The 27,035-nt window shown below is 38.8% G+C and overlaps 1 protein-coding gene across 2 annotated transcripts in view; it reads right to left on the bottom strand.

Annotated features, from left to right (window-relative positions):
* tmprss4a (transmembrane serine protease 4a) overlaps positions 1-25,205 on the bottom strand; it is a 60,821-nt gene extending 35,616 nt beyond the window's left edge. Inside the window, exon 1 of one of the 2 annotated variants that reach the window (XM_061972940.2) lies at positions 24,899-25,205. Coding sequence is in view for 1 of the 2 variants with exons in the window: in XM_061972939.2 (XP_061828923.1) it covers positions 10,285-10,290 (6 nt within the window). In the remaining variant the exon portion in view is untranslated. Of the gene's footprint in view, positions 1-10,284; positions 10,707-24,898 lie in introns of those variants that run through there. The other variant, XM_061972939.2, reaches the window with a different exon arrangement.
* Between the last annotated feature and the right edge of the window lie 1,830 nt (positions 25,206-27,035).

Below are 27,035 nucleotides of genomic sequence, written 5' to 3'. Positions count from 1 at the left end.
GGCGTTAAAGAGCCAATTTAGAAATACAATTTTTGGTACCTCCAAAATTAAGAAAATGTTTGTAATATGGGGGCTTTTTGTGCGTGTTAAGGGCCTCAAAAAGGCGTCCAAATATATTGAAGAAATATAAATATAAATATAAATATGTACCACCTGAGTGAGGGAAGAGTGGATCGTGAGATCAACAGGCGGATCGGTGCGGCGTCTTCAGTAATGCGGACGCTGTATCGATCCGTTGTGGTGAAGAAGGAGCTGAGCCGGAAGGCAAAGCTCTCAATTTACCGGTCGATCTACGTTCCTATCCTCACCTATGGTCATGAGCTTTGGGTTATGACCGAAAGGACAAGATCACGGGTACAAGCGGCCGAAATGAGTTTCCTCCGCCGGGTGGCGGGGCTCTCCCTTAGAGATAGGGTGAGAAGCTCTGTCATCCGGGGGGAGCTCAAAGTAAAGCCGCTGCTCCTCCACATCGAGAGGAGCCAGATGAGGTGGTTCGGGCATCTGGTCAGGATGCCACCCGAACGCCTCCCAAGGGAGGTGTTTAGGGCACGTCCGACCGGTAGGAGGCCGCGGGGAAGACCCAGGACACGTTGGGAAGACTATGTCTCCCGGCTGGCCTGGGAACGCCTCGGGGTCCCACAGGAAGAACTGGACAAAGTGGCTGGGGAGAGGGAAGTCTGGGCTTCCCTGCTTAGGCTGCTACCCCCGCGACCCGACCTCGGATAAGCGGAAGAAGATGGATGGATGGATATGTACCACCTTTTCTAGGTGATCAAGACGTGTGATTTAGATAACAGAACCTATTTTTAGCATGCTGATGGTGCACTCTGGGAGGCGCTTCAGTGTTCTGTGGATATGTCTGGAATGATCTAGCGGCAAAAAATGCAAGTTGCAAAAATCCTTTTTAGTATAGGAAATAAAATATAATATCTCTTACATTAAAAATTAACACCATTAAAAAAACAAAACCAGCAGTCCCCAAAACAAAATCTTTTTTTTTTTTAATCAGCCCCTAAGTCATCCAGCAGCCTTTATATGATAAAATGGCATTGCTAAATAGACAATTTGTATTTATTACAGTCCAAATATGTTGACATTGACACACACACGTAAGACAGAGAATTCTCTGTTCATTGTTTGTCTTTGCAGCGTAATCGCCTAAACAGCGGCCGCAGAACAGTTTCAGTCTTGATTAATCACACTGTAAGTGCCAAATGATTATATTTCCATCTTCTTCTCCCAGTACATTCTGGTAGTCAGTATCCATCCATCCATTTTCTACACGAAGACAGACACGTTAAATGGATCATGCTCTTTATTTGGCTCTGAGCAAGAGATGAGGAGATACGCTTTGTGTGCAATATAACATTTGCACATTTTAATACACGCAAACGTTTAGTTGATCAAGCCCAAAGTGGTGTTCTTTCTTTGTGTCGAAAGCAATAGTTTGATCTAAAAAAACAGTTAAGATTTTTATTGTATATTTCTTAGAACAAAACTGAAAATCACCACTGAGCAGAAACGAAAAAATAAAAATGCAGTAACTGAACCCATATATATATATATATATATATATATATATATATATATATATATATATATATATATATATATATATATATATATATATTCTAACAATTCTAACTGTTCCCACACTTCTGGTACCAGTTTGGAGAACGCCTTCTTCAAACAGTAGAGGCAATTGGGAGTACAAAGTGTGGGAAAGAACTCTGTATAATATTTCAGATTTACAGTAATGGCCAGGTGTCCCATTATATTTACAAATAGGTGCTTTACACGCCCTGAGTGAGAGTGGACACAAAGGACTCGTAAATTCTGCATACGCTGTCACGTTGTGGCAGTCACTCTGATGACTTCAGGCCATTATTGTAATACAGTACAGTATGTTCCATGCCTGTGTGTTAAATTTGCGGTACTGTACAAAATGGTGTAGAGTCGTGTAGTAGACGCGTCATCAAGAAGCCGGTAAAGCCTCTTTTCACAGACACGGAACATATATCACCCTCGGGCAACATATCGCATTTAGTTGACTAATTGTTCCGAATCAGTTGGTATTGATTGCATGAAGGGTTAAACCGGTAAGATGGCAATGTTTATTGATGGCTTTCATTATTAAACAATTTCCATAGTGTTTTTCTTTTGGGTGAATTTTATAAATATTTCTTACTGTGTTTGACCAGTTCGTTTATCTTAAGTAATATCCAAGTTATAAAGGATTACTTAAAATATGCAAACATAATCAGTCAACAGGACAAGCAAATATGACTTGTCAAAACATGTAGAATTGTGTCATATTTGCTTGTTCTCCTGACACATTATTTTAGCCCAAATGTTGATAAATTTTACTTAATATAAATGCAGTGGTCTAACATAGAACGTGGCTAATAAGAAAAAATATGTATTTTTACTTCCGTTTGGATTACACTTTTAGCGGTGTACCAAAGTAATAGTGCACAGTTTAAACTTATGTTTTACTTTTTTTAAATATCTGTTTTATTACCAAAGGTATGTATCACCAACCTGCCGAGTTTCATGGTGTAGTTTTCGCATCGTTCTGCAAAATAACTAAGAAACTAACATTTTGGAACAGTGGTTAAAATAACAACTGATTTTGGAGGTACTGATTTTCTTTCGTTATGTTTATTAAGAACATTTTCATTAGTATCTGTAATACTTTTTTTCACTTGACTGAGAGAAATCACATGGTTCTACTGCCTTAGTGATGCCTGTGCAACCTTCCTTTTTGTATGAAAGCTTATGGAGAGCAAGCCCCGTGTGATGAATATCATTGTAATGTCAAATTTAGCGAATATTAACATAAGATGTTGAGAAGTGAGAAATAAATGGAACATAGTAGAAAAATAACAATTTTTTTAAGAAGAAGTAGTTGCACCCGTTTAATCTCTAATGCCTAAAGCAGTGGTTCTTAACCTTGTTGGAGGTACCGAACCCCACCAGTTTCATATGCGCATTCACCGAACCCTTCTTTAGTGAAAAATAAAATGTTTTTTTTTTTCAGATTCAAGGCCAAGTTATATGTTTTTGGTAACACTTTAGTATGGGGAACATATTCTAAGTAACAAAGACTTAATTTAGAGTTATTTGGTTATGGTTGGGTTAGAGGGTTAGGGCCAGGGTTAGATGGTTAGGGTTATAATAAGGCCATGCCAAATAAGGCATTAATAAGTACTTAATAATGACTAGTTAAGAGCCGATATGTTACTAATTTGCATGTTAATAAGCAAGTAATTAATGGTGAATATGTTCCCCATACTAAAGTGTTACCATGTTTTTTTTACTGGTGCACAAAATGAACCGTGCATGAACATCACCTTGTGCAAAGAACAAAACCAACACAGTGCATAAACTCACAACAAATTACACACCTGCAAATCAGTGTGACTTCTGCTGTTGTCGTATCCGTAATACGCCGATAGGGAGAAGTTTTTATTTACACAATGAGTCGGGTGTGTTTTCGACCTCCACCGAACCCCTGAGCCCGACTCACCGAACCCCTAGGGTTCGATCGAACCCAGGTTAGGAACCACTGGCCTAAAGGCTACTTGAGGTCCGGGTGGCAAGTGAAGAATTTGTCTTTTTTATGTTCAGGTACGACAGTACAGGGAAGTCAGCCCTTTATAGAAACTTAAGCCAGCCATGATTCAACAGCTCTACTTCAATCGTTTGTTTTCATTTCATGTGGTCGTCTTGTCATTGCACCATGACTAATATAAACAATGTCATATACCCTGACAACAGCCGTAGTTGTGACAAATACATAAAATAAAATAAAATAAAAATTGTATGTGACAACATTTTTATTTGCCATTCTAATTTTAGAGAAACAAATCTTATAGCTTGACAAAAATAATATTTTTACCAAACGCAGAAGTCTGGATATTGTAAGGAAAACAAACAAACAAAACAAAACAAAACAAAACAAAAAAACAACAAGGCTGTCAGTCATAATTTTATGTTGAACATTTGTCAGTTTATCTGTGTTGACCCTGAGATGAGCTGGTGACTTGTCCAGGGTGTACCCCACCTACCGCCTGAATGCAGCTGAGATAGGCTTCAGCACCCCCCGCGACCCGAAATGGGACAAGCGGTAGAAAATGTCTGGATTTTTTACCAGAATAAGATCACAATAAAACAAAACAGTTGAGTATCTTGTGTGTCATATTTTGACATTCACACACTAAAACATTACAATATGTAGTTTTTGATAAGAAAAATGATGGAATCACCAGACTTGGAGGATGTTCCTTCAGTTTTGTGGAAAAAAGTATATAACAGTCATGACTCAAAACTATAGTCATTTCCAATGGCAACTCTTTGGTTTTAAGACACAAAATAAATCAAGAAAATCAATTGTAGTAGTTAAATTTTTAGATCAAGCAGAGTGATAAAGTTGCGGACTCACTCAATTCTGAGAATAAAATTATGGGCTCAGCATGTAAATTTTCATTTCCAATGCTAACATCTGCATCAGATTAAATGTGTTCATTAGTCTGCAGTTTAAAAAGAGTGTTCACACCTTGAAGAGCTATTGCACCATGTGGATTTACATGAATCATGGCTCCAACACGAGAGATGTCAATTGAAACAAAGGAGAGGATTATCAAACTTCTTCCAGAAGGTAAATCATCACGCAATGTTGCAAAAGATGTTGATTGTTCCCTGTCAACTGTGTCTAAAATCTGGACTAAATACAAACAACATAGGAAGGTTGTACTGTAAAAGGCAAACATACTGGTAGACCAAGTAAAACCTCAAAGTGTCAAGACAGAAAACCTAAAGCAATACGTCTTAAAAACAGAAAATGCACAGCAAAACAAATGGAGAACAAATGGGCGGAAACTGGAGTCATCGTCTGTGACTGAACTGTAAGAAACTGCTTGAAGGAAATGGGATTTGAATACAGTAAAGCTAAACAAAAGCCGCCATTAACATCTAACCAGAATAAAACAAGGTTTCAATGGGCTAAGGAAAAGCAATCATGGATTATGGATGACTGGATGAAAGCCATATTCAGTCATGGATCACCAGTCTGCATTGGGCAAGGTGATGATGCTGGTGCTTTCGTTTGGTGCCGTTCAAATTAGATTTATGAAGACGACTGCCTGAAGAAAACATGCACATGTTCACAGTCATTGATGATATGAAGCTGCATGTCAGGTAATGGCACTGAGGATATGGCTTTCATTACATATTCAATAAATACCAAGTTTACTTTGACATTTTGGATACTTTTCTTATTCCATTAATATTTTTCTTGCCAAAGAGCAAATACTGTAAAAACTTTCCTTGAAGATTGCTCAGTCAATCAAAGTTTATTTGTGCAGCCCTTAACCACAAGTGTCTCAACGGGCTTTACAAACTCCCAAATATATCCTTCGATCTAAACATACATCCGGCCAAGGAAAAACTCAAAAGATACCAGTTTGGGTGAAAAATAATTCTAGAGAAGGGACCGCAGATGGAGGGACACCTCTTCTAGGGTGATCGTCTGCAATTGATGTCAAGTGGGTATAATTATTGAATTTATAAATATCTCCGACAGGCCTCCATGGTTTTATTTCAAATTTTTGGGACTTATGTTGTATAGTTAGAAATATATATAAGGTCAAGGGACGGCGTGGCGAAGTTGGTAGAGTGGCCGGGCCAGCAATGGGAGGGTTGCTGGTTACTGGGGTTCAATCCCCACCTTCTACCATCCTAGTCATGTCCGTTGTGTCCTTGGGCAAGACACTTCACCCTTGCTCCTGATGGCTGCTGGTTAGCGCCTTGCATGGCAGCTCCCGCCATCAGTGTGTGAATGTGTGTGTGAATGGGTGAATGTGGAAATACTGTCAAAGCGCTTTGAGTACCTTGAAGGTAGAAAAGCGCTATACAAGTATAACCCATTTATTATTTATTTATCAATGTCATGGCCTGCAAATAGTTCTGATATTAATTATATTGGTCCATGCATGACAAGACTCCAACCTGCAAAGCTGATCTGACAATCACAGAAACTTGGACAAAGCTTGACGAAGAGTAATGTTTGTACTGTTTGCCTCAGAGACTGCAAGCTGTTAGAAAAGTCAGAGGTGGTGCAACAAAGTACTAGTGGTGTGTTTCTTAGTTTGTCTTGATAATTTGATGATTCCATAATGTGGTCCTCACATTTGAGTGATTTCATATTTTTCGCACCCTGCTTGATGATGAAATTAAACTGTTACTGATTCCCATAGTTCATTTTCTTGAGTTCTTGTAGTGTTTCTTAAAGCCAGAATGTTGCCATTTGACTTGACTATAGTTTTGTATAACGTCTGTTAACTGCATTTATTTTTTAAACATAATTAAACACCTGAATGAACATCCACCAAGACTGGTGATTCCAAATTGTATTTAATTTTTTTTAACCAGGTGTTGTATGATTCTTTTTTTTTTTTATCACTATCCAGTTCATCTTCAATGAGCTGCAAGCGCAACTAAGTAGAGGTAGAGGTCACCCTCCCAGATAAGCTTTTTGTTCTTTTCAGCTTGTGCGCCTCCTCGATGAACCATATAGCAAAATGTCCTTTTTGATTAAACTGTATATTAGATCTGGGATGAGCTTCAATAAGGGAGCAGAGTTCTAGAACAGGCTTATTTTGAATAGTAGCGGCTACCTTGTTGTATTGAGGTGGTGCTCATGTGCATTCTTAATGGGGTTGCAACGATTACTCGACATACTCGACAACGTCTATTACAATTAATAAACAATTAATCGACAAAGATTTGTTATTGTCGATTCATAAAATTTTAATTATTAGACCGCCAGGAATGTTCATGTTTACACTTTTATTATTTTAGGTAAAACATTTTTTTTAAATTAATTTTTATTATAATTTTTTGCACTGAATGTTATGTTTACAGTAAAGCTCGCACTTTAGGTCTGTTGATTTGGATTTTTTCACTGTGGTTATATAAGTTGTGTGATAGGGTTGTGTGATGTAGACAATGTACACAGCATCTGGAAGTATTCACAGCGCTTTACTTTTTTCACATTTTGTTATGTTACAGCCTTATTCCAAAATGGAATACAGTCATTTTTGTCCTCAAAAATTCTACAGACAATATCCAATTAAGACAATGTGATTCAAATTTATTAACAATAAAAACAAGAAAAAAAAGACATGCGCATAAGTATTCCCAGCTTTTGCTCAATACTTTGTTGGTGCACATTTGGCAGCAATTACAGCCTCAAGTCTTTTTGAATACGATGCCACCCATCTTTGGGCAGTTTCGCCTATCCCTTTTGCAGCACCTCTTAAGCTCCATCAGGTTGAATGGGAAGCATTAATTTTCATCCAGAATGTCTCTGTACTTGGCTGCATTCATCTTTCCCTCGATCCTGACGAGTCTCCCAGTTCCTGCCTCTGAAAAAAAGCTTGATGATGCTTCCACCACCATGCTTCACTGTAGGGATGGTACTGGCCTGGTATGAGCCGTGCCTGGTTTCCTCCAAACATCATGCCTGGCATTCACGACAAAGAGTTCAATCTTTGTCTCATTCCACCAAAGACTCTTGTTTCCCATGATCTGAGAGTCTTTCAGGTGTATTTTAACTGGCTTCCGTCTGGCCACTATACCACACAGGCCTGATTGGTGGATTGCTGCAGAGTTGTTTGTCCTTCTTGAAGTTTTCTCCTCTTTCCACAGAGGAATGCTGTAGCGTTGATAGAGTGACCATCAGGTTCTTGGTCATCTCCCTGACTAGACTAAGATGAATGCAGCAATGTACAGAGACATCCTGGATGAAAACTGACGCTTCGCATCCAATCTGATGGAGCTTGAGAGGTGCTGCAAAGAGGAATGGGCAAAACTGCCCTAAGATAGGTGTGCCAAGCTTGTAGCATCATATTCAAAAAGACTTAAGGCTGTAATTGCTGCCAAAGTTGCATCAACAAAGTATTGAGCAAAGCCTGTGAATACTTATGCACATGTGATTTTATGTGTTTTATTTTTGTAATAAATTTGCAAAATTATTGTCTGTAGAATTTACAGGACACAAATGAATGCATTTTTATTTGGAATAAGGTTGTAACATAACAAAATGTGGAAAAAGTGAAGCGCTGTAAATACTTTCCGGGTGCCCTGTAAATAATATAAATTTAGCCGACTGTAGATGCATGTTAATGACACATTCTAGCTGTGTCGCGCAAATTTGACAGCGATAATGACACAAAGTAGCTGCTAATGTCCCTCCACAGTGCAGCTCCTAAATCCCTAGTCCTCACCTCAATGGCGGCAAATAAACTGGGTTTCTTACAAGTATTACTGTAGGACTAGAGGACAGGGAATAGCAAAAACATGCAATACTACACGCCATAGGAGGATACAAAAATGCATAGCTAAGCACTAAGCTCGAGCTCTTGAATATAACCAGGGGTGGGGTATCGGTCAGTAATGATGCCAAATATAGTATCGGTATATTGTTGATACTACAGTGATTAGGTTGATATTTTTTTATAGGAAAATATTTTTTTGTCGTTTTAGTTATAATATAGGAAATAAGAGCCAATAGTAGTTTTTTTGCTTTTGTTCAGTTATTTTGCACTATTGATTTTATTATAAATCTTGTGTGTAATAAAAGGGAAAAAGGAAATAATTTGATAATACTAATAAATCATATTGTTACACCGGCATTCTGTGTTTTTGTCAGATTTAATGATCTAGAACATTTTTAGTACAGATTTTGGAACAACTTATGCTGCCATCTAAGCGCCATAATTTTTATGGACGCCCCTGCTTATTTCAGCAAGACAATGCCAAGCCACATTCAGCACGTGTTACAACAGCGTGGCTTCGTAAAAAAAGAGTGCGGGTACTTTCCTGGCCCGCCTGCAGTCCAGACCTGTCTCCCATCGAAAATGTGTGGCGCTTTATGAAGCGTAAAATACGACAGCGGAGACCCCGGACTGCTGAACGACTGAAGCTCTATATAAAACAAGAATGGGAAAGAATTCCACTTTCAAAGCTTCAACAATTAGTTTCCTGAGTTCCCAATCGTTTATTGAGTGTTGTTAAAAGAAAAGGTGATTTAACACGGTGGTGAACATGCCCTTTCCCAACTACTTTGGCACGTGTTGCAGCCATGAAATTCTAAGTTAATTATTATTTGCAAAAAAAAAAATGTTTACCAGTTTGAACATCAAATATCTTGTCTTTGTAGCATATTCAACTGAATATGGGTTGAAAATGATTTGCAAATCATTGTATTCCATTTATATTTACATCTAACACAATTTCCCAACTCCTATGGGAACGGGGTTTGTACTTCATTGTGAGGATTGATACCCAAATTTGTGGTATCGCCCAAAAATAATTTTAAGTATCTAAAAGAAACACAATAATAAGTGCTTGTTACATGTTAACAGAAGTGTAGTTAGAACCACGTTTACAACAGAAAGTAACCAACTATTAACAGTAAATTAAGTAGGTTAATAATAGTTTTGAGGAAATAATGCAACTGGAAATGGTGCAATGTTACTGCATACACCAGCAGCCAAATTAGGAGCCTTTGTAAACCATTTTAAAATGGTTACGTTACAGTATTGTTATTGAAACAGGCTGCCATATATATCACAATATATATTTTAGGCCATATCGCCCATCCACAACAATTTGTTTTTCAGTAATCGGTTCTTTTGTTACGATTGAATTTCCTATAATACATTTTAAAAATGAGTTAACATCAAGTCGGAAACTTAGCATCAAACTCAAACGTGCAGAGCAGATCATAATAATCGTTTAACTAGTCGAGTAATCAATAAAATAATAACTGATATTCGAGTATAATCTTTAGTTGCAGCCCTAATCCTTTCCGGGTTTATTAAGTAGCTTGTTGGCCCTGAAAAAGGTGATATTGGAGTCCAATAATTACATGTACAGAAGAAGATAACTTAAATGTAATATTGACACCCCTCACTATAAGGCAGTAGAATGTGAATGTGAAAAAAAATACTCCTCACATTTATTTCATTGAGAGATAAAAAGCCACAAGCTCTGCTAAACCATAAACAGCAGGCAACTATATTTTAAGTAACGAGATAGATAAGTACAGTGTTTTCAAGCGCTGTTTGGAACCAGTATTTGCAGTTTGCAGCACTGTGTACCGACTGGTTGAGCACATAAAAACATCACCACTATTTCTCTTTTTCCAAGTTCATTCAGTAATTGGATAATTGCTCCAAGACAGTGGATTTTTGTGAGACAATTCAGCCCCATACTCACCAACATGATGCAGTTATCAGTTAAAGTTCGAACCAGATGACCACTCTCTACAGAACACTATCCTCCCTCCTTGAAGGTCGGACCTCCAGAACGTCACAGTCCAACGAATATCCCGCGTCCTCCTCCACCAGCTGGTCTCAACTCCTCAAAGCTGACTTGATTTTATGTCCCCTTCTCTTTCTCTCTTGCTGTCTACCTCCCTCACTCTTTTCTTTCAGCGACACTGTAACTAAATCCAGCTCCAAGGGTGTCGGACAGGGGCCCTTTCTGCAACCTCAGGCCTGTAATAAAGCGCACTGGTGTGCGGCGTTCGGTTTCGACGCTGCGCAGATTCGAAGAGAGACCTGTTTTGGTGTGGCCGAGCCCTGCTAACAAACAAAACGAAAGTATTCCAGGTAACCTGACGCTTCTCATTGACTCACTGTGCACCTTTCTCACTTTGGTCCCTCCCACGCATCCACCCACTTCAAACTTTTCATCCCTCTCTCATGGGCCCAGTGAACAAATTGCAGTCTGTTCCTCTTTATCTTCTTTGCACCTCATCTAGCGCTTACATTTCAAATTGTACCCAACCATCAACCACACATTCTTCTTGTACTGTCCTCACAGGAACACAATGAGACATGTTTTCACCCTAGAATCTTTATCCTAAACCAGGGGTCGGAAACCCGCGGCTCTAGAGCTGCATGCGGCTTTTTAGCGCCGCCCTAGTGGCTCTCTGGAGCTTTTTCAAAAATGTATGAAAAATGGAAAAAGATGAGGGGAAAAAAAAACATTTTTTGTTTTAATATGGTTTCTGTAGGAAGACAAACATGACACAAACCTCCCTAATTGTTATAAAGCACAATGTTTATATTAAACATGCTTCACTGACTCAAGTATTTGGCGAGCGCCGTTTTGTCCTACTAATTTTGGCGGTCCTTGAACTCACTGTACCGGTAGTTTGTTTACATGTATAACTTTCTCCGACTTTCGAGGACGTGTTTTATGCCACTTCTTTTTCTGTCTCATTTTGTCCACCAAAATTTTAACGTTGTGCATGAATGCACAAAGGTGAGTTTTGTTGATGTTATTGACTTGTGTGGAGTGCTAATCAGACATATTTGGTCACTGCAAGACTGCAAGCTAATCGATGCTAACATGCTATTTAGGCTAGCTATATATATATATATATAGCTATATTGCATCATTATGCCTAATTTGTAGCTATATTTGAGGTCATTTAGTTTCCTTTAAGTCATCTCAATTCAATGTATATCTCATGACACACTATCTGTATGTAATATGGCTTTTAATTTGTTGCGGCTCCAGACAGTTTTGTTTTTGTATTTTTGTATTTTGTATGGCTCTTTCAACATTTTGGGTTGCCGACCCCTGTCCTAAACCCAAGCTTCAATGTTTAATACAGTCATACCATCACACTGACATGACACCCCAAACAACAATAGTGCTACATACAAGGCATACTAGGCTGCATACACTACAAGCAATGTTCCCTCTAATGTTTCATGTGTGTGAGCAAACACACAAACTCCCTGAGCATTCAGTGGAGCACATGTGAGCAACATCAGACGTGCACACTGTGGCTACACCAGTGTCACACCTGTCCCAAACCTGACTAAATAACAATTTAAATGTTGTATTAAAATAATTTTCTGATATAAGTGATTTTGCCCTCTTACAATGACAGTAACAAAAAAACATGTTTTTCATGACCTATGTCCTAGTATTGTATGTCTGGCTGCGGGTCCTTCCTTTAAAAGAAATGTTACCCCTTTCAGAGATTACATTTAGTTCCTGTAACTTTCTGTCTGTAAAATACATCTTTTTATTAGCATTTATGAAATCTAGTGACAATATTTAATGAATAATATCCTTAGATTAACATTCTTAATAAATGGCAGTAAAATTAGCACACATCTGATTGAGGAGTCAGCGTGTTACAACCTGGCATTTACACGTTGTGTGGCGTTGGGGTTGTCCGACTTTTTGTGTGGCCATAAACGCAACACTGGCTAAGTGCCATGAGTGCGTGTGTTGGTGCAGGTGAGACAGAGCGAGCGGCTTCTGTTGAAATGACGTTGGTTGGTTTAAGCCTGGTTTGTATGGCAGAAAATTACCAGTTTTTATAGATAAAAGTTTTTTTAACTCACGTTTTTGGTGTGGTTACAAACAGTTTTGCTCAATAAAGTGATTGATGGAATTCCTGTCCGTAAAGTGTCTCGACAGATGATAATTGAACTGTGTGACAAAGATTGTTTTATTCATTGGGGCCACTCTTGTTGTCACCAGTCACTCACAGAGTTGCATTGCAACATCATACAAAATACATTGTAATGTGTTTATTTCGCTGCGATGAGGTGGCGACTTGTCCAGGGTGTACTCTGCCTTCCGCCCGATTGTAGCTGAGATAGGCTCCAGCACCCCCCGCGACTCCGAAGGGAATAAGCGGTAAAAAATGGATGGATGGATGTTTATTTCGTTTAAAGTTCAGATGGGATATTTGAGTTCCTGCGTGGTATTAATTTGCTGTGCGCAGAGGACGCGTGAGCGGTGCACAATTGCGCAGGCGCGCACCTTAGAGGGAACGTTGACTACAAGCACACATTGTTTTGACAGTCAAATCAGCTGGTATTAATTGTAAGCTCCTGGATGACTCACAGTGTGCCACGTCTCACATCACATGTAACATGGAAATTATAATATTCCCCTTGACAACAAGACACATGTGAATGAAGGTGTTGTGAATGTCATTGAAATCTGTGAAAAAGATTACACTTCAAATTTGAAAAGGTTGTATCAGTCACTATGTTTCCATGCACTAAATTAGTCTGATTTCTCCTATGTGTGAAGTCCAAGGGTCCATGCACTTTCTCTAATGCGACTATTGGTCATACGTCATGTGCCTTCTGTGCACTGGGGGGGAGGGCGCTTATTTCATTTTAGCGCAGTTAAAGAAATGATTTTTCTGGTTGACCTATGACGTCACACTAGCCATCTGCGGATCCTTATAGCTTGTTTTAAGTCATGTCCGCTGTAATATTGGCACAGATGACAAATATTACAACCCTTATGGCTATGCTGATGTTAAATAGCAGACAACATCAAGAAATGATCTTGGATTGCACTACGAACATAGCGCTACTACCAAGAATGTATCGGGGCGAATGCACGTCCAAAGCAAAGACAGACTGGCGGAAGAGTTTTTTTCGCAGGAATTTTCGGAAGAAGAATCATGAAAACGATAGTTTTGAATGTGTCAAGACTTGGACTATGGCGTGGTTTGTTCTCCCGTGGTGCAAATGAACATTTGGACCAGACATGGCGTGAAGGTGAAGACATGATTTATTTAAACACTATAACTACAAAAAGAACAAACTAAAGGCGCGCACAAGGCGGAAGTACAAACTTGACAAATGAAACCAATACTTGCACGTGGGCAAAAAAACTAAGGACATGAACAAAAGTCGCTAACTGTGGCATGAATAGAAAAAACTTACTTGGACATGGCATGAAGTGTGCAGAGGTAAACAAAGTGTGAAGCAGAGAGTCAGGGGTATGATGTCGCCAGGGAGACTTCCTAGCAACAATGGGTTTAAATAATAGTGACATGATTAAAGACAGGTGCGTGAGTCGTGAGGGCAGGTGAAAACTAATGGGTTGCTATGGTGACAAACAAGAGTGCACAATGAGTCCAAACGTGGAACAGGTGAAACTAATGGGTAACCATGGAAACAAGACAAGGGAGTGAAAAGCCAGAAACTAAAGAGTCCAATAACTAAACAAAACAAAACATGATTACACAGACATGACAGAATGTCTCGAAGTTAATTCATAAGGCTCTGTCCATTGATAGAAGGAGTTTTATATCCGAAGGAAAAGACCGTTCGTGCCTCGACTGATACTGTTCCAGATGAAGTTTACAATGTTCTGGACTATCTTGCCAGTTGTGCAGAATACAGAGTTATTGTTAATCAGTTTGGAGAAATGCAGCATGAAGAGGTTTGTGTTCGCTTTATTATTCGCCTTTAATATACCTGCTTCATTGTCATTCATCTCATTCGTATTTTGTCCGGGAGTTTGAATTAAGCCATTTTACATTTGCTTAGCGACCTTCTTAAATAAATCTGTTTCTTTTATTCTACCGTCGATACACTTCAAAAATGTTCTGTTCTATTAATTTGTGAAGCAAGTAAAAAGTGTCCTCTTCATGACAATTGTTGCTACGTTTTTTATTGAATGGTATCTGCGACCCGCGCTTTGAGACTGGTGCATGCGCGATACGAAGAGTCCTCTCCGGCGGCACACACCCCCTCGAGAGATCTGGTTTCCAATTGCATAATCCAGGTGTGTTAGTTCGACTTTTCAAAAACCGAACACAATCAGATTAAGGTTTTTGCATTGGCTGCAGAAGGCTTATTTAGAGCCGAACTATTTGAAAAATCGGCCAAATTTAGTGCATGGACACGTACTGATTGTGATTTGAGTCCTGGATTAAGCTATGTAGAATAACTTGTAGGTTAACCACTTTGATGGTATGTATTTACAAAACCCAAAACCAGTGAAGTTGGCACGTTGTGTAATCAATCAATCAATTCCTTTATTGTCATTGTCATAATAACACTTAAGTCATACATGTCAACGAGATTTTGTTTGAGCTTTGTCCAGTGGCATAGAAACTGCATTGAAGTGCAGGTTGACCATAGTTTACAGTTTAGCATTGTTAGGAAGATGGCGAATAGAGGGATGTGGGGGTGGGAACAGTCGGATGTCTGATGGGTGTTACGTTGATGTTGCAGCAATGCAATGTCCAAAGCACAATTATTGAGGTGGTGAAGAGTGAGGTAATAAGATGGTCCGGGGCAGCAAAGGGGCAGGCTGTTCATTTAGCAGTTTGACATCCTGGGAATACAGACTGTGAGACATTCTGGTGGTCCTGGCGCGAATCCTTCCAGAGGGTAGCAGGTTGAAGAGGCCATGTGCTGGGTGGTATCTGTCCTTCAGGATGTTGTGTACTCGCTTTAGGCAGCGAGTTGTGTACATGGCACTCATCTCTGGGAGTATTGTCCTCGTAAATGGTAAATAAAAGCAGAATACAATGATTTGCAGATCCTTTTCAACTTATTTTCAATTGAATAGACTGCAAAGACAAAGTATTTAATGTTCAAACTGAGAAACTTAATTTTTGTTTCGCAAATAATCATTAACTTAGAATTTAATGGCAGCAACACATTGCAAAAAAGTTGGCACAGGGACATTTGTACCACTGTGTTACATGGCCTTTCCTTTTAACAGCACTCAGTAAACGTTTGGGAACTGATGAGACCAATTTTGGAAGCTTTTCAGGTTGAATTCTTTCCCATTCTTGCTTGATGTACAGCTTAAGTTGTTCAACAGTCCGGGGTCTCCGTTGTCATATTTTAGGCTTCATAATGCGCCACACATTTTCAATGGGAGACAGGTCTGGACTACAGGCAGGCCAGTCTAGTACCCGCACTCTTTTACTAGGAAGCCACGCTGTTGTAACACGTGGCTTGGCATTCCATCCATCCATCCATTTCCTACCGCTTATTCCCTTCGGGGTTGCGGGGGGCGCTGGAGCCGATCTCAGCTACAATCGGGCGGAAGGCGGTTTACACCCTGGACAAGTCGCCACCTCATCACAGGGCCAACACAGATAGACAGACAACATTCACACTCACATTCACACGCTAGGGCCAATTTAGTGTTGCCAATCAACTTATCCCCAGGTGCATGTCTTTGGAAGTGGGAGGAACCCGGAGTACCCGGAGGGAACCCACGCAGTCACGGGGAGAACATGCAAACTCCACACAGAAAGATCCCGAGCCTGGTTTTGAACCCAAGACTACTCAGGATCTTCGTATTGTGAGGCAGATGCACTAACCCCTCTTCCACCGTGACGCCCTTGGCTTGGCATTGTCTTGCTGAAATAAGCAGGGGCGTCCATGGTAACGTTGCTTGGATGGCAACATATGTTGCTCCAAAACCTGTATGTAGGGCACTGATACACCCCCATACCATCACAGATGCTGTCTTTTGAACTTTGCGCCTATATTCATGTGATAACTCTCTGGTAGTCATCTTTTGGCATTTTATTATGTGTGGTGTACACTGCCTCCAAACTTCAAGTGCAATATAATATTTCACCTTCTTGGGGCTCTGGACTCATTGCCGCCTCAGAAGCATTTAGGGGCAGAAGTGGGATGGAAAAAAAAAACTGCGCAATGCCAGATTTGACAGGGAACGTGCACATTTAGAAGTTAATCCATCCAGAGCATGAATCTAGGATAAGAGACTCCAGAATCCGAGCCACTGCACTGCTTTTTACACTTAAACGCATGGGAGAATAGAGCCCTAAATGAATAGCTTTCTGACAGTGTCAAAACTAATTCTTATTATCTTTGTAAAGGAAGATTTTTTGATAGTTGTCCAAAGCCCATCATGTAAGTGATGTCAAATTGCCAACATCATATGTAGATATAAAAGGTGGTAAAATGTGGTTTGTTGTCAGTATAGCCACATGTCAATAACGTACTTTTAATGCTGAATGTATGATGTACCTAGGACGGTGGTCAGTTGTGTGTTTTGTTTACTCTTAACTGGAATGCTTTGGCCTCGAAAGCTCCCAAATGTTTTATTATTTCCTATTTCAGCGCAATCTCGGAAAAAAACTGCGGTCACAAGGTCAGGGTTGGGAAAAATGAATCCTCCTTGAACACTATGGGAGCGGTGCGTGTAGGAAAACAGATGATAAGAGCTAAAGAGAAAGACGTATTGTCATAAACATGAGCTGGATTGGTTTGTTTGACCTGAGCTAATAAAGCTCAACCTTTGCACTCAGGTCCAACTTTATTGGAGAAAATGTGTGCCAGCAGATTGGCACATCAGGTGGTTAAAATTGCTTTTCTGATAAACACAATGCAATTAAAGACTTTGAATAGCTGTGAAACAGGATTTAGTTTAGCGGGTTGGAATGAGTGATCCTTCATGAGAACTTTTGTCCCCTCTCACAATAAGACTCCTGTATTATTTCCAAGTTATAAAAAGGAAAAAGAGAATGCTGTCAAAGAATAATGATGATGCTAAAACTTTTTGTCATATTACCATCTTACAGCCATTTAACTTTGAATTATATGAGTTAGGGCTTGGCCAGATATCTCGATATTTTTAGGCCATGTCACGATACACAATATATATCTCGATATTTTGCCTTAGCCTTGAATGAACACTTGATGCATATAATCACAGCAGTATGATGATTCTATGTGTCTACATTAAAACATTCTTGTCACATACTGCATTAATATATGCTCATTTTAAACTTTCATGCAGAGAGGGAAATCACAACTAAGTCAATATAGCAAAACTGTATTTATTAAACAGTTATTAAGCAGTGGCACAAACATTCATGTCATTTCAAAACAGAAAGTGCAAGATTGTCAGAGACATTTTAAAACAAGCGATGAGTACACTTTTGTGCATGATGTCACTAGATGACATATCAAAACAACAGTAAATTAAAGTTCACTTTTTGTGCAGAACGCCGCCACTACTATAGTTTAAAAATAGGGATGTCCGATAATGGCTTTTTGCCGATATCCGATATTCCGATATTGTCCAACTCTTTAATTACTGGTACCGATATCAACCGATACCGGTATCAACCGATATATACAGTCGTGGAATTAACACATTATTATGCCTAATTTGGACAACCAGGTATGGTGAAGATAAGGTAATTAAAAAAATATATTAATAAAATAAAATAAGATAAATAAATTAAAAACATTTTCTTGAATAAAAATGAAAGTAAAACAATATAAAAACAGTTACATTGAAACTAGTAATTAATGAAAATTTGTCAAAATAACTGTTAAAAGTTAGTACTATTAGTGGACCAGCAGCACGTACAATCATGTGTGCTTACGGACTGTATCCCTTGCAGACTGTATTGATATATATTGATATATAATGTAGGAACCAGAATATTAATAACAGAAAGAAACAACCCTTTTGTGTGAATGAGTGTAAATGGGGGAGGAATGTTTTTTGGGTTGGTGCAGTAATTGTAAGTGTATCTTGTGTTTTTTATGTTGACTTAATAAAAAAAAAAAAAAAAAAAAAAAAAAAAAAAATACGATACAGATAATTTCCGATATTACATTTGAATGCATTTATCGATATTATCGGACATTTCCATTTAAAAACAAATAAAGTGCACTTTTGTGCATGATGTCACACAATATATTTCAATAACTGTCAAATAAAAATGAGCTGCATAATAGGAAATTAAATAGTGTATGTCCTTCGCTATGTGGTAGGTTCCTGCGGACGTTATATCCTTCAATCAATCATCAATCAATGTTTATTTATATAGCCCTAAATCACAAGTGTCTCAAAGGGCTGCACAAGCCACAACGACATCCTCAGAGCCCACATAAGGGCAAGGAAAAGCTCACCCCAGTGAGACGTCGATGTGAATGACTATGAGAAACCTTGGAGAGGACCGCAAGGGAGAGGGGAGCAGAGGAGAAAAGAAAAGAAACGGCAGATCAACTAGTCTAAAAAGGGGGTCTATTTAAAGGCTAGAGTATACGAATGAGTTTTAAGATGGGACTTAAATGCTTCTACTGAGGTAGCATCTCTAACTGTTACCGGGAGGGCATTCCTGAGTACTGGAGCTCAGGAATAAATAAAATATTCCTGAGCTATATATGCCCGCAGACTTTTTTTTGGCCCTGGGAATCACTAATAAGCCGGAGTTCTTAGAACGCAGATTTCTTGCCGGGACATATGGTACAATACAATCGGCAAGATAGGATGGAGCTAGACCGTGTAGTATTTTATACGCAAGTAGTAAAACCTTTAAGTCACTTAAGTGCACAGGAAGCCAGTGCAGGTGAGCCAGTATAGGTATATATATATATATATATATATATGTATATATATATATATATATATATATGTATATGTGTATATACTGTATAGGCGTAATATGATCAAACTTTCTTGTTTTTGTCAAAAGTCTAGCAGCCGCATTTTGTACCAACTGTAATGTCCTGGGTGTACGCCGCCTTCCGCCCGAATGCAGCTGAGATAGGCTCCAGCAACCCCCGCGACCCCAAAAAGGGACAAGCGGTAGAAAATGGATGGATGGATGTAATCTTTTAATGCTAGACATAGGGAGACCCGGAAATATTACGTTACAGTAATCAAGACGAGACGTAACGAACGCATGAATAATGATCTCAGCGTCGCTAGTGGACAAAATGGAACGAATTTTAGCGATATTACAGAGATGAAAGAAGGCCGTTTTTGTAACACTCCTAATGTGTGACTCAAAGGAGAGAGTTCGGTCGAAAATAATACCCAGATTCTTCACCGAGTCGCCTTGTGTAATTGTTTGGTTGTCAAATGTTAAGGTGGTATTATTAAATAGATGTCTCCTTCTGTTGTTGACTATTTTTTTCATACGTTGTTGATGTGGAAATGGTTGCTTCGGCATTTTGTTGGTGTGGCACCGGCCGGAGATGTTGACATGCGGAGTTTCAAGCACTCTTCATTCTCTAGCGGGTAAACTTTTCAAGTGATGCTACATATTAGCAGTAATGCTACTTTTTGTAGCAACGCTTTTGCCGCATCCTTGACATATTACGGTTGTCTGTTCGACATCTTCCCGCGTGAAGCCAAACCACCGCCAGACGATGGACCCCGTGCTGTTTTCCTTGTGAATTAATTCTTCCTTCATTTGTTACCAGATTCACACCTAAATTTCTCTCGTATTACCACTCGCAACACTCCGTTAGCACCACAGCTAACGTTAGCCATGTCTCTACTTCTCTGCTCCGAGAGGGCGTATACGTATGTGACGTATGTAAGAAGGTGAGCTTGTTTTACGTCTCTGTGAGAAGGAGAGACAAGAAAGAGTGAGACAAGCCTGTAGTGTAATGCCTGCAGCTAAAAGCAACTGCGTGAGAATGTATACTCGAATATCACGATATAGTCATTTTCTATATCGCACAGAGACAAACCCGCGATATATCGAGTATATTTGATATATCGCCCAGCCCTAATATGAGGACAATTCTATCTACATGCAACATTTCCGACACATCAATTTCTTTGTGGTCGAATATGAATAGATTTGGACTGATACAAATATATTTGGCGCTACTGTACTTGCATACTCTTGCTAAAAACCCCATTATAATGGGATTTGTCTCTGAATTTATTCAGACCCCTTTAGGCTATGTTCACACGACATGTCAAATCTGATTTTTTTGCCGATAAGTGACATGTATCAGATTGTAAATACTACAAATTTGTTCAAGTCCGACCTGAGCCTCTTTGGCATGTGGTCATAAATATACAAAGCCCAAAACCTAATTGGTAAATAAAAACAGAATACGATGATATGCAAGTCCTTTTCAACTTATATTCAATTGAATAGACTGTAAAGACAAGATATTTAATGTTCCAATTGAGAAACTACTTTTTTTTTTTGCAAATAATCATTAACTTAGAATTTAATGGCAGCAACAAATTGCAAAACAGTAGTCACAGGGGCATTTTTACCACTGTGTTACATGGCCTTTCCTTTTAACAACACTCAGTAAATGTTTGGGAACTGAGGAGACACATGTTTTAAGCTTTTCCGGTGGAATTCTTTCCCATTCTTGCTTGATGTACAGCTTAAGTTGTTCAACAGTCCGGAGTCTCCGTTGTGGTATTTTAGGCTTCATAATGCGCCACACATTTTCAATGGGAGACAGGTCTGGACTACAGGCAGGCCAGTCTAGTACCCACACTCTTTTACTCTGAAGCAACGCTGTTGTAACACGTGGCTTGGCATTGTCTTGCTGTAATAAGCATGATAACTTTGCTGAGATGGCAACATATGTACCTTTCAGCATTAATGGTGCCTTCACAGATGTGTAAGTTTGCCATGCTTTGAGCACTAATACACCCTCATACCATCACAGATGCTGGCTTTTGAACTATGCGCCTATAACAATCCGGATGGTTCCTTGCCTCTTTGTTCCGGAGGACATGACATCCACAGTTTCCCAAAAAATTTGAAATGTGGACTTGTTAGACCACAGAACACTTTTCCACTTTGCATCAGTCCATCTTAGATGAGCTCGGGCCCATTTCTGGGTGTTGTTGATAAATGGCTTTTGCTTTGCATAGTAGAGTTTTAACCTAGTGACGAACTGTAGTTACTGACAGTGGTTTTCTGAAGTGTTCCTGAGCCCATGTGGTGATATCCTTTACACACTGATGTCGCTTTTTGATGCAGTACTGCCAGAGGGATCCAAGTTCACGGGCATTGAATGTTGATTTCTCCAGATTATCTGAAACTTTTGATGATATTACGGGTCGTAGATGATGAAATCCCTAAATTCCTTGCAGTAGCTTGTTGAGAAATGTTGTTCTTAAACTGTTTGACAATTTGCTCTCACATTTATTCACAAAGTGGTGACCCTCGCCCCATATTTGTTTGTGAAAGACTGAGCATTTCATGGAAGCTGCGTTTATACCCAATCGTGGCACCCACCTGTTCCCAATTAGCCTGTTCACCTGTGGGAAGTTCAAAAATAAGTGTTTGATGAGCATTCTTCAACTTTGTCAGTCTTTTTAAGCTAATATTTGCAAAAAATAGCAACATTTTCCAGTTCGAACGTTAAGTATCTTGTCTTTGCAGTCTATGCAATTGAATATAAGTTGAAAAGGATTTGCAAATCATTGTATTCTGTTTTTATTTACCATTTACACAACGTGTCAACCCCACTGGTTTTGGGTTTTGTAATATGAGTCCGATGCGACTGCATTCTGAACACACAGGTCGCGTCCATCCGACTCTATACATCCTTAAAAGGTGACGAACGTCACAATTCACCACCAAAATATATAGACGCAAAAATAAATGGCAGAGAAAGGAGCAAAACAACAGTCAATGGAGTAGTCATCACCCCTGGCCCACATACTCCCGGAACAGACAGTAGGACTGTGACCTACATAAAGTTGCCTTGGCAAACACACTGGACTGAGTATGATGTTGTGTTCTCACGGATGCATTTCGTTCACATTTGTCAATTTTCTTTGGTAGCGACTACATAAAAATATCGGATTTTAATACAGAAATCCGATTTGGGCATCAAATTCCACAATATGATGGTAGTCCTAGATTTTGTTTTTAAAAAAACTAACTCTAAGGTCACCCACAGGTGGTTCTGTCTTGCTTGTGACTAGGGGTGGGTACCGAATTCAGTACTTTTATAGGTACCGACCGAAGTCCATTGGTACTACCAGGTACCAATTCACGTATCATGCCTGATAAAAAGTGCTCAAAGTAAGGCTTAAATTTAAAAATTGCCCTTGTTGCTAATTTACATTGAATATACCATACATATGCTACTGATTAACATTAGCATTTTTACATGGTAATTTTAACGCCTCCAAATTTAGTCATGAAAACTTCAACTAAGATGTATGTTACAATCAAACAGCTGATGTGTAATAAGTACTTCCTGTATAAACACATTGCAGCTTATCTAGCTTAACAAACGACACACCTGGCACATTGAACTAATGGCAAAGACTACTTCCTGACGACAGCAACACACATAGGACAAACTGAAATAAATGCATACTTGCAAAGAAGACTAAGAAATGTAAGAAATCAAGGTAAACAAATGGAAAAGTACTGTTACCATTATAAAAAATTACATTTATTACCACACGAACATACTCAAAAGTGACAAAAATTGGTACCCTTTCCAAGTACTAAAAATTGGTACTTGTGATTTACAAAAAAATTGAAATGAAGTGACATAAAAAAGTTTGTATTTTTAAACATGGTTTTGCTTCTCATGTTTTTGCTCACTTTTGGCCTCCCATGCAGGCCATTAAAATAAGTAATCTTATAATAATTTATCAATTAGCTTGTTCAATTAATCGAGTAATCGAATAAAACACACTTTTTATTCTCAATGCGTAATATAGGGAAAATAGTTTAAATAAACACAGTTTTTTCTGCTTGGCATAACCTTCATTCTTTTTTTCTAATAAATGCACATTAGTATTTTTAACACATGTGAATGAATAAAATTAGAAAATAAAAAAAACCTCTGCTGTTCGGCGCCACACAGATAACAGCTTCCACACACATCGCTCTCAAGTGCGCTCTATTGCATATATGTCCACATATATGGTTCTTGGCACTCCATGTGTTCGGGTTTTAATACATTTTTTATTATTTACACTCATTAAACGATTAATCGAAGCAACATAATATGAATCAAATATTTCTTCCAATCTAATTAATCGATTACCGTATTTTTCAGAGTATAAGTCGCTCCGGAGTAAAAGTCGCACCGGCCGAAAATGCATAATAAAGAAGGAAAAAAACATGTATAAGTCGCACTGGAGTATAAGTCGCATTTTTGGGGGAAATTTATTTGATAAAACCCAACACCAAGAATAGACATTTGAAAGGCAATTTAAAATAAATAAAGAATAGTGAACAACAGACTGAATAAGTGTACGTTATATGACACATAAATAACCAACTGAGAACGTGCCTGGTATGTTAACGTAACATATTATGGTAAGAGTCAAATAACTATAACATATAGAACATGCTATACGTTTACCAAACAATCTGTCACTCCTAATCGCTAAATCTCATGAAATCTTATACGTCTAGTCTCTTACGTGAATGAGCGAAATAATATCATTTGATATTTTACGGTAATGTGTTAATAATTTCACACATAAGTCGCTACTGAGTATAAGTCCCACCCCCAGCCAAACTATGAAAAAAACTGCGACTTATAGACCGAAAAATACGGTAATTGTTACAGCCCTAATCATGCAAATCAGGCAATGACACCAGTTTGTAGATAGCTTATTTAGTATTAAAGAGTAAATAAAGGAGTTAAAATTGACAGATATCAAATATCTATTTCATATGAAATATATATTATTTAAAGTTTTAATTCAGCAAGTTTGGCGAGTACATCTATCTAACTACATATTTGTATATCTATATAAATCATATACTGTAACAAAATAACATCATTGTTTAGCGCACTATCAAACACGCTGATAAAGATGACTTGAATTGCTTTATAAAAGGAATTTGATTCAAGGATACATAACATTTTTCTGAGTGCTTTGTGCATTAAAAGCTAACTAATCTAATCCAATGACATAAATGCCATAACTTAGTACAATGAGATCAACACCATCCACCCATACATCAATTTTTCTACAGCTTATTCCCTTCGGGGTTGCTGGAGCCTATCTCAGCTATAATCGGGCGGAAGGCGGGGTACACCCTGGACAAGTCGCCACCTCAAACATTGCAAAATACCCTTTCTCCCCAGTACCCCAAAAATACATTCTGTATTGGCACATTATTGACTAAGCATAGAAACGAATAATAAAAAACACAACACACATGAATCCAAAATCCTTTTTCAATACAAAAATTGCACGCTTCTTAGATGATCAGTGAAATAACATGCAGTCTTTCACTCTCGGTAGTTGGTGACTTAATAAAACTCTGGAACTTAAAGACCAGCCTTACCTGCAATTTAACCGTTAGCCTGCTATTCCTTGTCCAATAGAGTAGTAGGAAAATCAATTCCCACTATTTCTCCGAAGACTTCCTCAAGAGAGCTTCATCCCACTTAACACGCTCTCTCCTCGTCCTTGCACCACTTAAACCGATTGACCAAGATCTCCCTCCAGACGTCCAGGTGTGCCTTTGTGTAACCGGATATTCCTCCCAATAACCACACGAGGAAGTGCGGCTTCAGTGTTTACAAGTTAAGCTTAAAGCCCCCTCCTGTTAATGATTGAAAGCTCCACATTGAACCTTACGGGGAGTTGAAAGAATGTACCATTTTGATGTTTAGGCAGGTATAGCCAACATGCCATGTTGACCTTCTTTGTTGCTTTTTTGGTATAGTTACACGTACAAACCCTGTTTCCATATGAGATGGGAAATTGTGTTAGATGTAAATATAAACGGAATACAATGATTTGCAAATCATTTTCAACCCATATTCAATTGAATGCACTACAAAGACAAGATATTTGATGTTCAAATTCATAAACTTTTTTTTTTTTGCAAATAATAATTAACTAAGAATTTCATGGCTGCAATACGTGGCAAAGTAGTTGGGAAAGGGCATGTTCACCACTGTGTTACATCACCTTTCCTTTTAACAACACTCAGTAAACGTTTGGGAACTGAGGAGACACATTTTTTAAGCTTCTCAGGTGGAATTCTTTCCCATTCTTGCTTGATGTACAGCTTACGTTGTTCGTTGTTTCAATGGGAGATAGGTCTGGACTACAGGCAGGCCGGTCTAGTACCCGCACTCTTTTACTGTGAAGCCACATTGATGTAACACGTGGCTTGGCATTGTCTTGCTGAAATAAGCAGGGGCGTCCATGGTAACGTTGCTTGGATGGCAACATATGTTGCTCCAAAACCTGTTTGTACCTTTCAGCATGAATGGCGCCTTCACAGATGTGTAAGTTACCCATGTCTTGGGCACTAATACACCCCCATACCATCACAGATGCTGGCTTTTCAACTTTGCGCCTATAACAATCCGGATGGTTCTTTTTCTCTTTGGTCCGGAGGACACGACGTCCACAGTTTCCAAAAAAAATTTGAAATGTGGACTCGTCAGACCACAGAACACTTTTCCACTTTGTATCAGTCCATCTTAGATGAGCTCAGGCCCAGCGAAGCCGACTGCGTTTTTGGGTGTTGTTGATAAACGGTTTTCGCCTTGCATAGGAGAGTTTTAACTTGCACTTACAGATGTAGCGACCAACTGTAGTTACTGACAGTGGGTTTCTGAAGTGTTCCTGAGCCCATGTGGTGATATCCTTTACACACTGATGTCGCTTGTTGATGCAGTACAGCCTGAAGGATCGAAGGTCACGGGCTTAGCTGCTTACGTGCAGTGATTTTTCCAGATTCTCTGAACCCTTTGATGATATTACGGACCGTTGATAGTGAAATCCCTAAATTCCTTGCAATAGCTGGTTGAGAAAGGTTTTTCTGAAACTGTTCAACAATTTGCTCACGCATTTGTTGACAAAGTGGTGACCCTCGCCCCATCCTTGTTTGTGAATGACTGAGCATTTCATGGAATCTACTTTCATACCCAATCATGGCACCCACCTGTTCCCAATTTGCCTGTTCACCTGTGGGATGTTCCAAATAAGTGTTTGATGAGCATTCCTCAACTTTATCAGTATTTATTGCCACCTTTCCCAACTTCTTTGTCACGATTTGCTGGCATCAAATTCTAAAGTTAATGATTATTTGCAAAAAAAAAAAGAAAAAGGTTTATCAGTTTGAACATCAAATATGTTGTCTTTGTAGCAAATCATTGTATTCCGTTTATATTTACATCTAACACAATTTCCCAACTCATACGGAAACAGGGTTTGTAGTTGCTTGGCAAAAATAGCTGAATAAACCCACACAAAAATACTTATTGTCGTAGAAAAGGTGTATATGGGCAAGGTAATAAACTATATGACATTAAACTTTATTGAATAAAATTGTCATTATGTACTCGACTGTCCACACAAGTGTAGTAAATGTTTTTTTAATGGTCATAAAAGGCAATTTAGAGTTAGTTTCAGTTATTGTTTTGTGCTGTAAACTGAATAATGTGACATACTGTATGGTACAC

Source organism: Nerophis lumbriciformis, linkage group LG17 (assembly GCF_033978685.3).
Source record: "Nerophis lumbriciformis linkage group LG17, RoL_Nlum_v2.1, whole genome shotgun sequence".
Lineage (NCBI taxonomy): Eukaryota > Metazoa > Chordata > Actinopteri > Syngnathiformes > Syngnathidae > Nerophis > Nerophis lumbriciformis.
Note: the sequence above shows the minus strand (reverse complement) of the source record. Positions and strands in the feature narration are given on the sequence as shown.